Raw genomic sequence first — 16,391 nt, 5'->3', positions numbered from 1 at the left:
TCCTGCAATAACATAACATGTAAAACATACTGTAATGACATTTGTAAAGAGTATCCCACAACTACTCCAGATAACTATTGAAAAAGTCTTTGGTCAAATAAGTTTGGGAGACCCTTACTAAATGCCTTGCTTTACTATGAGATTCCACAAAAACATTTACTACATAATTATATGTGTTATAATTCCTCAAAAGAGGAGACATAATTTATACCATTTTCCAAATGTACTTAATATCAGAACCCCTCTTTTTGGAGACATTCAGAGAGCACTCTTGGTAAATACTGAGCCATAGTATCAGCTTTTGAATAGGCGATTAAGAATATCATTATGATTCACAATTTAAGAATCAATGAACATGGTTAATTTTTTTTGTTTTATTTATAGGTATATAAAAATCTGTGTTTGAGCACACATGTACACAAAATATAACCTAACAGATTAAAATGGCTTCTCAACTCTTAATGTTTCTTTGTGCAAGTTATTGGTGAAGAAAACTGAGGAATTCAGTCTAAGATTTGATAATTTAGGTGGCAAAGAAAGCATTAAAAAATAAATCCATATATACTAGAATGACCAATTTGGAGAAAAGGTGGAAAAGGGGAGAAAATGAGATTCATTTCTTCTATTACAAATGGCTCTGACCCATCATAACATGGTAAGTCATGCTAGGGTCCAACTAACGTAGCTTTTACTTCATCTTTCAAAGTCATGATATTTCTACTCTTTAGTAAGAGAACATTTAGTTAGCTTTTATTTTACTTTAAGGGAAAATGTTTGCAAAGTATTTCTTTTTGGTTTTGTGTGTAACAACAGTTCCAGTTTTTAATATGATTCGAGCTACCGAATGTACGATCTGTCCTGGGCCTGGGAGGGAAATGCCGACCTGCTGTACGGATGGACAGGGCTTAGCTTGAGCCAGGAATAAGAATCTCAAGTCAGCTGATGCATGGCGTGGGGAAATTGCACCCTGAAATTCCCGAGCTTATCTCCGGCTGCTCCAGATATGACAGACTTCATTTCCCTTTGCCACACAGGGCCAGCTATTTTTACCCTCCAATGTTCTTTGCTCAATTTTCATATTTATTTTTGGCTAACTTAAAATTAAATATATTTTATTAAAATTAAGCATATTTTGGAATTTTTTTTTCTACCTGGTCAAATCAAATTGAGTTTGTTTTTCTTCTGAAAAAGAAAAGGTTAAAAATTTCTGAAGGTAGGCCACTATGTAAAGAATAGATTTTTGTATTTCCCCTACATTTATAGCAAGACAATTGTAATGAGAATGGAGAAGGAATAGGTATGGTATTTGCATTTTCCTTTACAGCTTACACCTTAATTTGGAATAAAAATGTATTAGTAGATTTTGGGGAAACCTTTTACATTCAGTTTATTTTTCCAATTTTAATTAACATTCCTATGAGTGTAAAGGAGTCAAAAGTTCCATTAATTTTTTAAAAATTCTAATAATTAATAGCGATTAAGTAGCTTTGGTTTAATTTTTTCCCCACATAATGTCTTACATACAAAAAAAGCCAAAGAGTTGCAAGAATAGTACAAAGAATTCCCATGTGCCTTTTTTCATCCGGATTTCCCAAATGTTAACATTTTGGAAGATTATTTTGAATTATCTTTCTCTTGCCTTCCTAAAAAGAAGTGCAGTCTTTTATGTAGCTATATTACATCTATCAAAATTAAGACATAACCTCTTAGACATTGCTGCTGTCTAATGAGGCCAGTGATTTTTTATAAGATGCCCCTCAGTTTGGGTTTGCCCGATGTATCCTCATGATTAGATTCAGTTTATATACTTTGGCAGGAATGCCAGGGAAGTGAGATTTTGTGCACAGCATATCATATCAGGAGGCACATGTTGGATTTGTCCCAATCCTAGTGACGTCTTCCATCACTCTGTTAAGATGGTATCTGCTAGGTTTCTCCTCTATCAAGTTAACTGATTTTGGCTTTGTAATTGGTAAGTATCTTGTGGAGAGATACCTCGAGACTACATAAATATTCTGTTCTTTCTCTGTTATTCACTCATTAGTGTTAGCATCAGTGATTCTTGCCTGAATTGATTAGTATTATGTTGGTTGCCAAATAGTGGTTTTGTAATTTATCATTTCCTCTACATTGATTAGTTGGCTTTCTGCTGTAAGGAAGAGCTTTCCTTTCTCTCTCACTTGTTTGCATCAGTGTAGACTCACGGGTATTTATTTTATTCTATGGATATAACGCTTTTCTCTAATTACTTATTTTGAAGTGCACATTGTCCCAGATTCGTCCAGTGGGATCCCTTTCAAGCTGGCACCCTTTCCTGTGTCCTTTTGACATGTCTCCTGTTATTTTTTGAGCACATCTTTACTTTCTGGCACAAGATCTTCCAGACTCTTCTTGTACTTTCCTTGACCCAGCATTGAAATCAATCATCCTTCAAGGAGCCCTGGTTCCTTTTAGTGGAGAATGGTTTTTTTAATTCCAAGATATGGGTGCCCGCTGCGCTCATTTTTTATAGGAGTATCAATGTCTGTAGCCCTCTCAGCAGACAGGGCTAATAAAACAGGTATGTGAAAAAAGATGTGTGTGCATGTGTGTATATGTGTTATACACATACCCCTAAACACATGGATATATACACGCAGTGGTCTTTGTCTTTAATGTCGATGATTTCTTTTCTATACCATGAAAAGAGCACTGGATTAGGAGTTGTAGATCAAGGATCGTAGACTCCAGTTCTGCGCATCCATTCACTAGTGATAAGAACTTGGGCAAATCTCCTATGTCTTCTACTTCAGTTTCTCTCATGTTAAAAATTAGGAGATAAATGAAAAGTGATTTTTAAAAAACTTCTATTTCTGAAGTTCTCTGAGTCTATGAATTTAAAACTTTATAGAGATATAATATTTTCATAAAGTTTTCAGAAGAGTACCTTAAGAAATTCAAAGCCAAAAAGGTCATTGGAATCTAGGTCGAGAAGCTACTTTAGAAATTGTTTACTTTAATGTCCTCATTTTACAGTGAGATAAACTAGAGCATCTATAATGATGAAGCTGTTATATGTTACATCTGATAGGGTAGCTGCTAGCCACGTGAGGCTGTTGAGCACTTAAACAGTGGCTAATGTGACTCATGAACTTAATTTTCAATTTAATTTTTTTTTAAATAGTCACATGTGGCTGGTGGCTACTGTATTGGACAGTGCAATTTTAGAGAGTAAATAACTTGCTGTGCCACACAAGTACTAGTAGCAGGAGGCAAGTGGGATGGATCCCTTTTGATAGTTCACACTAAATTAACTAAACCCGCTTTGTCATGTACCTTTCATAGTAGCTAATTACTATTTTTTGGTACTAAAACTTCTGACACATTAATTTTGTAGTAGATTATTTAAATCTCAGGAGCCTCAACACGATGGTCTACAGCAGTATATTTATTATTATATTTAAAAGAAAATGTAAAGACCAACAGTAAATCAAGAAAGTTGACCTGTTTTCAGTAATTGATAGTAACTAATAGCTATAACTTGAGTGCTTATTTTATATAACTATTTTCAATAGAAATGCTTATATTAAAGAGTCTGAAATGTTACTAATGACATTTATACTAAAATGACAATAGTTTCTCCAAAAATGCTAATCCCCTTGTAGGTTCAATTATATCATTTATGTTTGCAACTTTTTATAAATGCTATTCCAAGATTTGTATTTGTTTTTAATGAGAATGTGCAGTGCAGTTAGATAGTAATTCTCACAGTATTGATGAAAGAGGAAATTAGTAACACTTTTTAGGAAATTATTCTTGATGTTAGATACCAAAGCCTTTAAAACGTTTCTACCTTTGACCTAGTAATTCCCCTTACAATATAATCTACAGTTAAAGTTTTATGTGGGATGGTATAGTTTAAAAAATGAAATAACTTGAACATGCAAGAAGGTAAAAATAATTAAGTATATTTGATACATCTATGAAGAGCTTTAATTGACCTGGAAAGACACTATTGAGATTTTAGACTGAAGCACCATATAAAAAACAATATAAACAGGGTAGTTTACACTATGTAAAATATAGAGAAATAGTGCGATAGCACCTCTGCTTATCACATTGACACAGATTTTACGTTTCAATACATCTTCTTAATACAGTTTTGATTTTTCCCTTAAACTTTTTTGGTACTCAGTCAGCTTTGTGTCAATCAATGGTCAACCAAATGCCTAGGTGTCATATTTGATTCGTGCTCCTCTGTTCCCCCACATCCAATCCATCAACAAGCCCTATAAACAGCACCTTCAAAGTATATCACATCATCTCCTTACGTCCCTCTCCACTACCATTCCTGGTCCAAACCAGGTCTTGCTCTCCCAGATTATAACACTAGTGATTGAACAGGTCTCTGCTTCTACCCTTCGTTCCTCCATGCACACCTCAACCCGCAGCCAAACTCCACACAGCACCCCGAGTGAACTTTTAAAATCATAGATCAAATCCTGGTACCTCTGTGCTTAAAACTTTTAACTTTCTCATGGCTTCCTATTGATTTTAGTATAAAATCCCTACTATAGACTACAGTTTCCTGCTTTTCTTCTTTCTTACCACTTTTAACTCATTTCCTTTTGTTCTTTTAGTACTCATTGCTCACTCTGGCCTCAGGATCTTTGCACTTGCCTCTGCCTCTGCCTGAAACACTCTTTCCTTGGTGTTGGAATGACTGGAGCCTTTTAACCTGTGCCATTTCCTCAGAGAAGCCTTCCCTGACCCCCCTCATCTACCATCTCCTACCTCGGCCCCCAGTGTAGTTTTCTTCATAACATTTATTTATTAGTCTGTTCTCTCGTATATGATCTGTCTATATCCACTGGATGGAAGTGTCTTGAAGAACACTGCCTGTCACACAGCAGGCGCTTACTAAATAAATGTGAACTAGTTAACCAATCACTATTAACAATTTGGTGAAATAGATAATTCATAAATTTAAAAACATTTTTAAATGTCTCTAACCAAAGCTTTAGCAGTTTAACTTCAGGAGTTTATTCTTCAGGCATTAATAAGATTTATAAACAGCTCTACAGGGAGCCTTATTTATAATATTGAAAAATTGGAAACAACTGACAGTTTAAGAACCTACTACATAAATTATAGTGTTTATATAAATTATAGTGTCTACCGACAATTCATTGTTGTGCAATAGTTAATAAAAATGTTTTAGAAACATAGTTGACCTGGAAAGATATTCAGACTATAAAATAGATTCCAAAATAGTATTGCATGAAGGTCTCATGTTTTGTATTATATATACAGACATACAAATTTGAAAAAAAATTATAAGAACAGATATTAAAATATTTACAGTGGTTATGTCTGAATTTTGAGATTGCAGCTTATTTCAAATCTTTTGTGCTTATATTTTTTATTTTCTGCACTTAATATTTATTGTCTAATTTATAATCTTTTGAAATATATGCCCCAATAGCCCCTGAAAATTGACACACGTGCTAGAGGCTAGGTCATTGCAATTTAGTGTGTTTCAACTATAGAGTTTCGACTATATACCCATAGCCTTTCAGGAAATAGGTGAGTCTGATAACTCTCCCCTGCAGTGTTAGTGCTGTTAGAGAAGTACAGCAGATGTGTTTGTGGCTTAGAAAGAGATCAAGCACTTCTGTCAGGGAGAATCAAGATGGGATTTACGGAGGGTGGAGGGCATTTGGCTTGGTTGTTGATGAATTTGGAAGATTTGACAGAGATGATTGAAGAGACATTCCTCATGGAAAGAAGAACAGAAATAAAATGGAGGAAATAAGGGAAGGGAAGGGAAATCATGAAGCATGTTAAAGAAACAACAAATGCATCCATTCCATAAAAACGTGGGATAATCGGAGGAGTAGTGGGGGCGCAAACATCTCCAAGTAGATGGAAACACATCGTAGTGGCCTTACTTTGGTAGGTAATTGGGAAATGAGCTAGGTGTTTGAGCAGGGGAATGATGAGCTACTGGAGCTGGTTTTTAAGGCAACTAATCTGACATACAGAGATTGAAGGGAAAGGACTGGCAACGGTGAGACCAGATTGGAGGGTGAAGATGGAAACAAAGTGGTGATACTGGTTTGAATCTAGGCTGTTTGCCCAATATGTCAAAGAGACAGCAAAGCCCTATTCTGTTTAATAGCAGAAAGTCCTACAGTACTTGAATGCTCTTGTTTCCTAGTGATTTGCCAAACTGCCATAGGTTGTAAGGTAAGAATTTGTACTTCGGATATTTTACTCCCCTCCATTTCCTAACTTCATTATGGCATTACTGGCTGCTACTTGCTGAAGACATTGTGATGTCGAGGGCTAGTTGGGAGAGAAAAGGGTGAATTTTCACAGCCTTGGGATATACAGAAAAGGAAGCATCAAGTTGTGTTTAAGTCAAAGATGTAAGATGTTTTGTACAAGAGTCTTACACGTATAGATGATATATTTTGGTTCCATGCAATAATAACCTAAGTATTTTAGCCCTGAATTCTGAAAGTAAATACCTGAAAAATTGCCTTGGTTTGTTTTGAGGGAATTAACAAATGTCCCTTTTGCAACTGGGTCAAGTTCCTTGTTTTAATTTCTGATCTAACTCAGGACTCCAGCTGTCAGGCCCTCCCCTTAATCGTCTAGGTCAGTGAAATCCCCTCTGAAATACATTGTAATTAATTTGCAGAATTGACAACAAAAGATGGAGAAATTCAGGTAATATTTGATTACAAGCTTCCCATGCGGAAGTGGACATTGAAACCTTTGAGGAATAAACAATGCTCGTAGAGAGTATTTTGGCAGAAATTCTTGCCAATGAAAGAAGCAGTTTGACCCTTTCTAGGAGTTTCAGCCCCAATAATCCAGTCTGGTCAACTTGACTTTACTGAAAGGTTTAGTAAGAACTGTTGCTTCAAGCATGAATTACACTTAATAACTTAATTGTAATTATCCAAAAACTCATGTGGCTCACAAGTGCAAGAGGAAAGCTGGTCATAGCTGGTGACATGCAGGTAGGAGGGTAGGATGAAGATCGAAAAGTTTTGATTAAGGTCGTAGTGAAAAGGTAATAAGGTAAGATAAAAGTATCTCTTATCGTTTGGTGAAAAATTATAGTTTAGGCCATTCCTGCGAAGTTTAGAAATGAAGGAAAATTGTTTCCGGTGATTGAAGTCAGCATGAAAATTTCAGAGTAATGTAAATGTGGATTTTGATAGAGAGACAAGCGCGTTGTACTTAGTCTCCTAAAGAAAACAATCGTGTCAAGTACATTTTTAACCGAGTTTCTCATCATAAACACTTGTAGCTTTTGTCACTGTCCAAGGTACTATAAAATGGGGCTCAAAAAGCATACTCTTCCTTTTCCATCATCTTAAAGATTGTGGCCCCTGGAGATAATCTAAAGGAAACAGAAAGGGGAATAAAATAAATCTTGGGAAGGAAAGTAAAACAGAGAGCTGGATGCTTTGTCAAGGTTGAAAATAAACACCCTCCCAAAGCTGTACTCACTACTTTTCGATCACAGAGGAAATGGAAAAATCAAGAATTAAGATTAAGAAGGGGGTCTGGAGAAGGCAATATGCTGCAGTATTCCTAGGTCAACTTTGGGGATTACTACTAGTTCAGATGTCTTCAAGTAAGACCTATTGTGGTCAAAACCAATTTGCAGTGGATGGTCTGGGTAAACTGGGTCTTTTAATTAATTATATATACTGAATCTTTGTGTTTTTTAGCTTTTAAAATTTTTCAGCAAAAAAAAAAAAAACAAGTTCCTTTATAAAATGAACTCTCCTTTTACTTTTCCATAACTATAAATAAAACATAAACAAAATCTATTTCTCAGCGTTTACCTCTTAAGAAGATAGCAATAGCCATAGTCCCAGCATTTTTTATTAGGTAAACACTAAATTCTACCAAATTCCAAGAGTTTAAACTGCACTGTTTTGATATTGTGGAAATCAAATCTAGTGCATGTGATTCTTTTTGTATAAGATATTTGGAAGTCTGCAGGAAAGCATTTTAAATTTCTATAAATAATGAGAATACACAATAAGTCCAATATCTTTTCTTGTCTAAGGACTTAGCCTATTCATGTTCTTTCATTATTCGACGGGGCAACTAGATATTAATTTATGTATTTACGTATTCATTATTACATTCATACACAAACACCCCTCAGGCCCCAATGTTTTTTAAGGTGTGCAGAAAAATGGCGGACCACTCAATTTTCTGTGCCATTGAGCTTTGTTATGAAAACAAGCAGAAACACTAGCAGATATCTCATAACCTCAAAGATATCTTGCTGCAGCTTAAAAGTGCCTGTTTTATAGAACTGCCTTCTCTTTTGTTAGCCAGAAGTCGAGAGGGGAGAATGTGAAAGGAAGAAGAACATGGGAGAAGCAGGGTGACCAATCAGCAAATTTGATGAGAGCAATATACTAGAGAATGTGAGCCTCTTCACATTTTACCATGTCGAGACAAGGTGCTTGGCAGTTTTAAGGATAACAGTGGGGACTCAGATTGCAGCAAAGAGCTAATGATTCATCATCCGGAACACAGAGCAGTTCGAGAAGGCCTCTGAGGAAAACAGTCAGTGGCCGGAAGTGAATGAGCATACAGAGGGGAAGAGGCGGAGTCCTCAGAGCTCCTGAAACTGCTCTGTGGTCAAGTTTATAATTCACAAACTCCCCTTACAAAATATTGTCCATATTTTATATTTGTTAGTGATTTTTAGGTAACATAGACAATACATTTTTCCGCTTAAGATCCTATGATTTTTTTTTTTTTATTATTTTTGACACAATATTTTCAAAACGACTTCCATTCTTTCAAATCTAATTTATAAACATCATTTCTGCTCTCATCCATCTGCCGGTATCCTACATTGAGGTAGTTTTGCTGGGTGTTGAAAATGAGACCAAAAATGGACCGATAGGCCGAGGCCTTCACCTTGAGAAAGGGACAGCGGTGACGTGTGCTGTTAGCAGTGTGCCTCCTTCCAGGACAGTTCCGGTGCAGAGGCAGCTTAAGACGCTGCACCATGGACGGTACTCACTGCTCCCTGCACTGAACATAGACATCTCCTTGAGCCGCTTGTGATACATAAAACCCTTTATTCTCTCTGCTCTCTTGATAGCATTCAGCTGTTTTTCTGGATGAATGCTCCCCCGCCCCTGCCCCCCCCCCCATAGTTACAAACCGTTGTTCCTAAGGGAAGAGTGGAGCACTGTCTCCACACAACGTCCCCTCCTGTCTGTCCCCGCCTGTCTTCTCCCCTGGTGGTACCAGTCATTTCTCATCAGCAGGCAACACTGGCCTGATGCTTCCTGGGCGTTTGGAAGTGCAAAGTCCCCCAGTTCGAGGGCAGATAAGAGTCTGCCACTTACTAGCTTCAACAAGTTATTCTACTCTGTAGATCTGAGTTTTCCCATCTGTGAAATTAGCTTGGTAACAGGGTCATTGTGAGATTAAACCAGTTCATGTGTGTACAGGCCCTTAGAATAACATCTGACACGTAATAGGCAATCGGTAAGTATTCCCTCTGGAAGAGGAATCTCTGCTTCAGAAGGCAGATTTTTCTTCCATTAGCCCTTCATTCCCCGTCTGTAAATCTCAGACATGCACACAGCCGATCACAGTGTGGGAGGAGGGGCGAGACAGCAGGGTAGGCACCGTGGAGGTTCCCGAGGAGTTGATGTAAAGTAGAGATAACAAGGCCTGTGGAAGTTAGCCAGATAAAGGGAGAAGATCATTCCTGAAGACGTGGTGGCAGCGTGTACAAAACGGGTGGTGAGAGGAAAGCCGAGTTCAGGGAGATCCTGCCTGACTCAGCCGTCTGTAGGCTGCCCAGGAGAGTGTGAGGTAGACAGGCAGCCCAGCCCGGCTGCCGCTGCACGCGGTGAGAAAAACAGCAGCGAGATCACGAAGGGCAGGCAGCTCCCGTTCGGGGCTGCAGTGTGCCCCAGGGAAAACTGAGGAGTTATATGATCAGATTTTGAATTCTAGAAACATTAATCTCATAGCTGTGTCGATGGCTGATTTTTGGAGGTCGAGGTTTAGAAGGCTATAGACCAGTTAGACTCTTCATAACAACTTTCTGTCTTCTCAAAATTGGGTGCTTCTAATCTTCAATGAACTGGGAGATAGAAAACCAACCTCGTTACATTTGAGTCTGAAATAAGAATATCTAGATTCTGAGGGAGGGAATGAAAGGGTTTTTTTTTCAATCGTCTAATAGTTACTTATTGTTTACTTGATAAATTCATGCTTCCTGTCTTTGTTTAAATAAGCTATCAGATAATTTAGAGTATCAGTCCTAACCTTATGAAGCCCAACTGAAATAAGGATGTGGAATTATGGGAATAAGTTGATGGTTTACTAACATGCCAAAAAAATTCCCGAAATTAAAAGCCAGTTTAATTTGGCTTTGAACGGTTGCTTCGATTGGGCAGAATTGGAGAATTCTTCCACTTCTTCAGACATTTAGGCAACATTCAAATACATTCCAGCTATCGCAGCAGCATGAGCGCAGAGGTGTGTGAGGAATGGCTTATGCCTCCAGTCCCAGCTTTGTGGCCATGGATCAGCCTTGCCTGTAGAGTCAGTTCCATATCCTTCTTAGCAACGTTAAGGTTTACTGGGGGTGGCGGAGGTGGGGGGGTGGGGGGAAGGTGGGGAACTTATAGAACAGTACAACAATTGAAATTAGAATATGGTAGCTGTTTTCTGGTTTTAGTATATATGCTGCCTAAGGGAACACTACTCTAGTCAGTGTGTCTGTGTTTATTTCTCCCATTCTAGTCCTGCTTGGAGGGGAAGCAGTGTTGGGGGTGGAGGTGGGAGGATCACCATGGATTTGGAGCCACTAGAGCTGTGATTTTTTTTTTTAAACAGGAATAATTTTGCCTCCTAGGGAAAATACCCGAAGACATTTTTTTTTTTTTTGATGGACTCGACTGCAGAGGGATCTGTGGGACAGTGGTGCTATTAGCTATAGCAAGGGGAGGCCAGGGATGCTGCTAAACTTCCTGCAATGCACAGGAAAGCCTCCTCCCCCTCTCTGCCACCCACAGCAAAGAATCATCCAGTCTAAAATGTCGGTAGTACCGAGGCTGAGGGACCCTGCTGTAGAGAGATTGTCGATACGGGCTACCTTTGAAAATGTCAGCAACCTGTTGGGGGGAATGATGGTACTTACACGACTGTGATGCTGGGTCCCTAGAGGAGTTGGGATAGTGCTGGACTACCCTGGCTCCTAATAAGGAGTCTTTAGTTCCAAGGGGATTAAAAAGATTCATTCCCGAGTCCAATGGGTGCTTGAGCCTTGTACATCTTTGCTGTCCTACGTGTCCAGGTTCAAGTCTTCCTACTCAGAGAGGCTTGAAAGGGTTTTCTTCTAAACATGGAATTTTCATATCCAAAATGGTCCTGTTGCTTACCCAGATTCATTAAGTTGATTGGTGTTGATCAGAGTACTCTGGCCCCCATGTCACATGTGTTTAAATTCTGTAAGGGCACAGTGAGGACTCGACTTTACCCTTTTTCCTTAGTTTCCTCTCTATGTCTGCCCCTAGGCAAAAAAAAAAAAAAAAAAATCCTTTTAAAGACAAGCCTAAGGTAAAATCATGATAGAATTTTGAATTTAAAATTTACAATGCAATTTAATCCCTGGCTAAAAATAAAAAGGAAAAACAAAGATAAACTCTGAGGACCTAGACTTAATTTATCCAGGAATAGTTTCTAAAACTTTAGCATCCATATTCATTGATTCTTTCATTCCTCTTTGAAGACCTTTAGAATTTTTCAAACCTTGCTAAAGCGAGTCAGCCTCTGGACCTTTTGAAGGGCAGTGAAACTTCATTTCATACATTTTTTTTCTACAGCTCCATGTCTGTTCACAGGAAGGGAGAAAAAGAACAGAGGTCTCTCTGCTTGACTGATTCTAAATGATCGCCTTTTCAGATGCCTTTGGTATGGGAACAAAATCAGCCATAATCTTCAGGGTTTTAAATGTCATTTTTAATACATCAGGAAACCAAAAGGCACAAGAGTCCAGGAACAGAATAAATACCATTTAGATGATTTTCATAAGCAGTTAAGTTTTTAAAATCTGTTTAATGCGCATCCTGTTTGGGGCCCTGGCTGAGTTTGAATCCCTGAGATTGAAGTGATGTTTAGCAACCATTTTTAACCAGGAAAGGCCTCCCCTAGCCCCAGCCCACACCCATTTGAGCTTCACTGGCTCTTTTGAACAGAGGCCTTTCTCAGTTTTTACTTGGTTCAGTGAACAAGGTTACTGTTTAAAAAACAGTGGCCGTAGAGTTGTATGTCCTTGTCACCCATTTGCCTGTTTCCTGACTGTACCTCGAGCCGTGTGGGACATAATTCATGGGACGATGATTAAACAGCCTCTTCACTAATTCTTCGGTCCTTGCCTGGCTGAGGAACCCAAAGCAAGAAGAGGGAGACATGCAGATATGTTGCAGCATACTCAAGAAAGACGGATTTTAGGATGGAAGACACTAAGCTGTAAGTTTTTGGGCTCAGAATGTGTTTTGAAACTCTTACCAAGGAAATGCAGGAATCAGGCAATCTTTAAACCAGTTTTGACAAAACACTGCCAACAGGTGAAAGTACAGAGTAGGAAGTTTTTTCATAGCTTCTTTTGTTTGGGGAAAAAAACTCGTTGGCTTTAATGTTCTTAGAAAAAGAAGCGAGAATTTTAATTAAATGAAACGATCTTTGTTATATTCTATAGATAATGGATTTGTACTTCTGTCTTCATTGTCCTGGAACCATGTGATAGCTTCTGTGAAAACTAAAGGCAAACCATCATTCTCCATTTTCCATGTTCCTATTTTTTTTTTCTTTTGACAAAAAATAAAATGAGAATTTTTAACAACTCCTAGGATCTCCTTAAAGAAAGTCCTAGTTCTAGGCCGTAGCAAGCTACAGACACAATTATGCTGCTGTCTAAAGAAAATTTTAGGACATGATTTATTGATGATTTCTTAATGCTTCTCATGTTGGTATCTAGATCAGGTCAGGAAGATTTTGAAAAATGATTGCTTTACTATTTAGAGGGGTATACTTGGGGGTGCTGTTCTTGGCTCATTAAAAAGAAAGACCATACTTCTCTTTCCTACCTCTTGGTTTTTTTATTTAGCTTTTTTTTTTCCTATCAGAAACATTGTCTGCATTTTTCTCTTGCAACTTTCCTCACCATGGTGCTTCAATTTCATGGCATGTAAACAGTGAATGACATGTGGGCTTTGCAGAGAAAACTGTAGTTGTTGGAATTTTACGCACTACATTTTGGAGATTTGTTTTTATCACTGTATTTTCTTATCTGCAAGTTTCTTTATGTAGATGTTTTATCAAGTTTAATTTTTAAGGCTAATTAAGATGCTTTATTTACTAAATTATTTGCCCTTTTAAAGTATTATGTGTTAATTTTCATAGATAATATTTTCAAATTTTATAATAAAAACACATGTGCTCTAGGAAAGAAATATGCACTATACATAATGTTAGTAACTGTTAGGAGATGGGTTATGGTGTCAGTAAGTGGTTTGCTTTTGGTATGTTATGGTTATAAAATGTGGAGTCAGAGAGGCCTGTTAGAAACTACCTTTGGAATTGGATCTGAGCCTGCCTTTTAGCTCTGACATTATTTCTGTGACTTTAGACAAATTATGCTCTGTAGGCATTTCAGTGTCATCCTGAACAATGGAATTAACCTCTGATCTGGAGGATCGTATAGACATTAAACAGGAGGTAAAGCCTGGTTTGCCCAGAAAAAACATGGTGTAGTTATTATATGTTAACTCACTCTCAAATTCATTTTGTATTTAATGAGTCTGTTTTATGGAGACAAATCTTTCTATGCAGAAAGTATATTTACATATAGTATTCAATTATTAGGATAAGTTGATGCAAAATAACTACTGGGCTTCATAATGACTTATTTAAATGAGATAAAGTAAGATTGCTTGAACCAAATGAAATATGGGTTACTCAGTAACAAAATCGGATAACTGTCTGGTAGATAAATTTTAAATAAGGGGAAATTTTTTTTATATAAAATCTCAATAATTGGTCAGTAAACCCTAGGTAAGTGGTTTAAACCTTCTAAATTTTTCTAAGATGCTAGATTATGGCATACTTTTCCAATTTCTGTCTTTTCATTTGATATTTAGTAGACCTTGGAAAAGTAGAAAACACAGAAGCTTCATGTTTCCATGAACTAAAATGCAATGTCAAAGCCCAAACTTTTGAGGGGTGGAGTGAAGGAGGAGCTGTGCTCTGAACGCTTACATGGCACCTCCCGATTATTCACAGACGTCCCTACAGCTGTGGGAGCAGAGCCTCTTTTCATATCGCGCTGCTCTGGAATAACTGTCATAAGATATACGAGAGACCTCACTTTAGACGAAAACTACTTTCTATCCTTCTGTGGCCCATCCCCACCCTGGCACTCATCACTAGCCGATGGGATATTTATTGTCTGGTTTCCCACACTAGAATGTATGCTCGATGAGCGCAGGGAATTTCAGTTATTTTGTATCTCCAGCACCTAAAACAGTGCCTGGTAACCAGTAGGCACCTCATCAGTCTATTGAATTAATGAATCAGTCAATAAATCAATCCCTAGTCTTCACTAGGGAAACAAAGTAGGAAAAGTCACACCTACTCACTTTATAAAATGTACAATAACAAAAACAAGGATATGGTTTTCTATAAAATCAAGAGTCACTGCACTAGAGCATGCTAATTGTTTCTGTGGCTGACCAAGACACTAGTGGTTTTTTTCCCAACTTTTGGAAGAATAAAAGAAAAAGGTCAGCAGGAAATGTTACTATCTTCTGTTATAGATGATTAACTATGTGCCGAGCAGAAAGAAAATCAAAAAGTTTACTTCCTTGGTGAAAAAATAGTTAAATTAAGGACTCTAGAAAAATAATTTTGTGATGAAGTGCCAGGTCCCCGGACGAGGTCAGCCCTGTGCTCAGGATGGGGCAGCCGCCTCCACGTGCTCAGTGAAAATCACAGCCTGGCAAACCCAAACTCCTTTACCAGGAATTTTTTTAAAAACTAAACATTTTGTTAAAGCACTCACAAAACACTAGCCATTCTCAAATTTACATCGAACCTATACCTTTATCAAGGAAACAAAATGTACTTTAGAATCAGATAAGCAGATTGTGGCACTCAGCTTTTGACGCTGTGATCACAAGCATTTTCTGGTTAAACTCTCTCTCTGAGCTCCAGCCTCCTCCCCCATAGAATGGCAGTAATCATCCCTGCAGAAATCAAGTTAAGATGGTTAAGTGAGTTTATACACAAGAAAGTGATTTTTAACCCATAAAGCAAATTATAGTCTTACTTCAAACTGAAAAATAATGCAAGTTTTTTCCATTAGAATTTTAAAGCTTTATGACTTTATATACTTTCTATATTTGTCAAAATATTAAGGGGGGGAGGGGAGTTCAAAACAGTAAAAAGACTAAGGTACATTTTTTTAACGCCACATTTAGGAAAAATTTTTTTTTTGAGGAAACACTATCACATGGTGGTTAAGATACTAGATTTTAAAGTCAAATCGATGTGGATTTGATTCACAAGCCATGTATGTTAGACAAGTTTCTAAACTCTTTGGAGCTTCAGCTTTCATCTCTCTACAGTAGGGAGGGTACTATCTAACATGCAGCTTACTGTGAAGAATAAAATAAATGAGACAAAGTATTTAAAGTATCTAATACAATCTGGAACATATAGATGTTCAATAAATGGCAATCATGTTTGTAGTTATTCATTATAAATATTATCGTGGTATATCATTTGCCTTTTCAATGATATGGGACCAAACTTAAAATATACTAACCTGGTAGAAATTTCTCCAGAGAAAATGATTCTCTGATTTTCCATAACTTTTACTTTTCTGAGCCTGATATTTAGATTAGAGGGGTCTCTAAAACAAGCCTCAATACAATTAAAGTTGTCAAATATAGTCATTCACTTCCCTAAACCTCCTGAGATCTCAAAGTATCTTAGATTAGATGGAGTGTAGTTTACTCCCCCATAACAAAACACCCAGATATAAGGAAAGAGCTTGGCAGGGGCTTGTTAAGGACAGAATTAAGAATTCCCTTTCTAGGAAATGTGTGTTGCTAGTGAATCTTATGTGCTGTCTAGCCAGAAATGCTCTAGTTCAAAGATAAAACTCAGCTAGATATGTTTTAGAAATGAAACAGAATGAAAGAACAGGGAAAAACTTAACAAGAAGGGCATCAAGGTAGTAACACATGTTGTCACAAAAAGTAAAAATGCTTAATTTCCAGGATTTGCCACTTATAGACCAAGATGCAAATGATGCATTAAAAGCCACTAGTCTT

The 16,391-nt window shown here is 37.4% G+C and overlaps 1 protein-coding gene across 12 annotated transcripts in view; it reads left to right on the top strand.

Annotated features, from left to right (window-relative positions):
- MAP7 (microtubule associated protein 7) overlaps window positions 1-16,391 on the top strand; it is a 151,979-nt gene that overhangs the window by 48,704 nt on the left and 86,884 nt on the right. The window contains exon 1 of one of the 12 annotated variants that reach the window (XM_036221969.1): window positions 10,682-12,525. The exons of the other annotated variants lie outside the window; for them this stretch is intronic. Within the exon in view, the coding sequence (XP_036077862.1) occupies window positions 12,474-12,525 (52 nt within the window). The 5' untranslated portion in view covers window positions 10,682-12,473. Of the gene's footprint in view, window positions 1-10,681; window positions 12,526-16,391 lie in introns of those variants that run through there. 12 annotated transcript variants of the gene reach the window in all.

This window comes from Rousettus aegyptiacus, unplaced genomic scaffold (genome assembly GCF_014176215.1).
Source record: "Rousettus aegyptiacus isolate mRouAeg1 unplaced genomic scaffold, mRouAeg1.p scaffold_m13_p_1, whole genome shotgun sequence".
NCBI classification, from domain to species: Eukaryota; Metazoa; Chordata; class Mammalia; order Chiroptera; family Pteropodidae; genus Rousettus; species Rousettus aegyptiacus.
The sequence above is the reverse complement of the archived record's forward strand: the minus strand, read 5'-3'. Positions and strand labels throughout refer to the sequence as shown.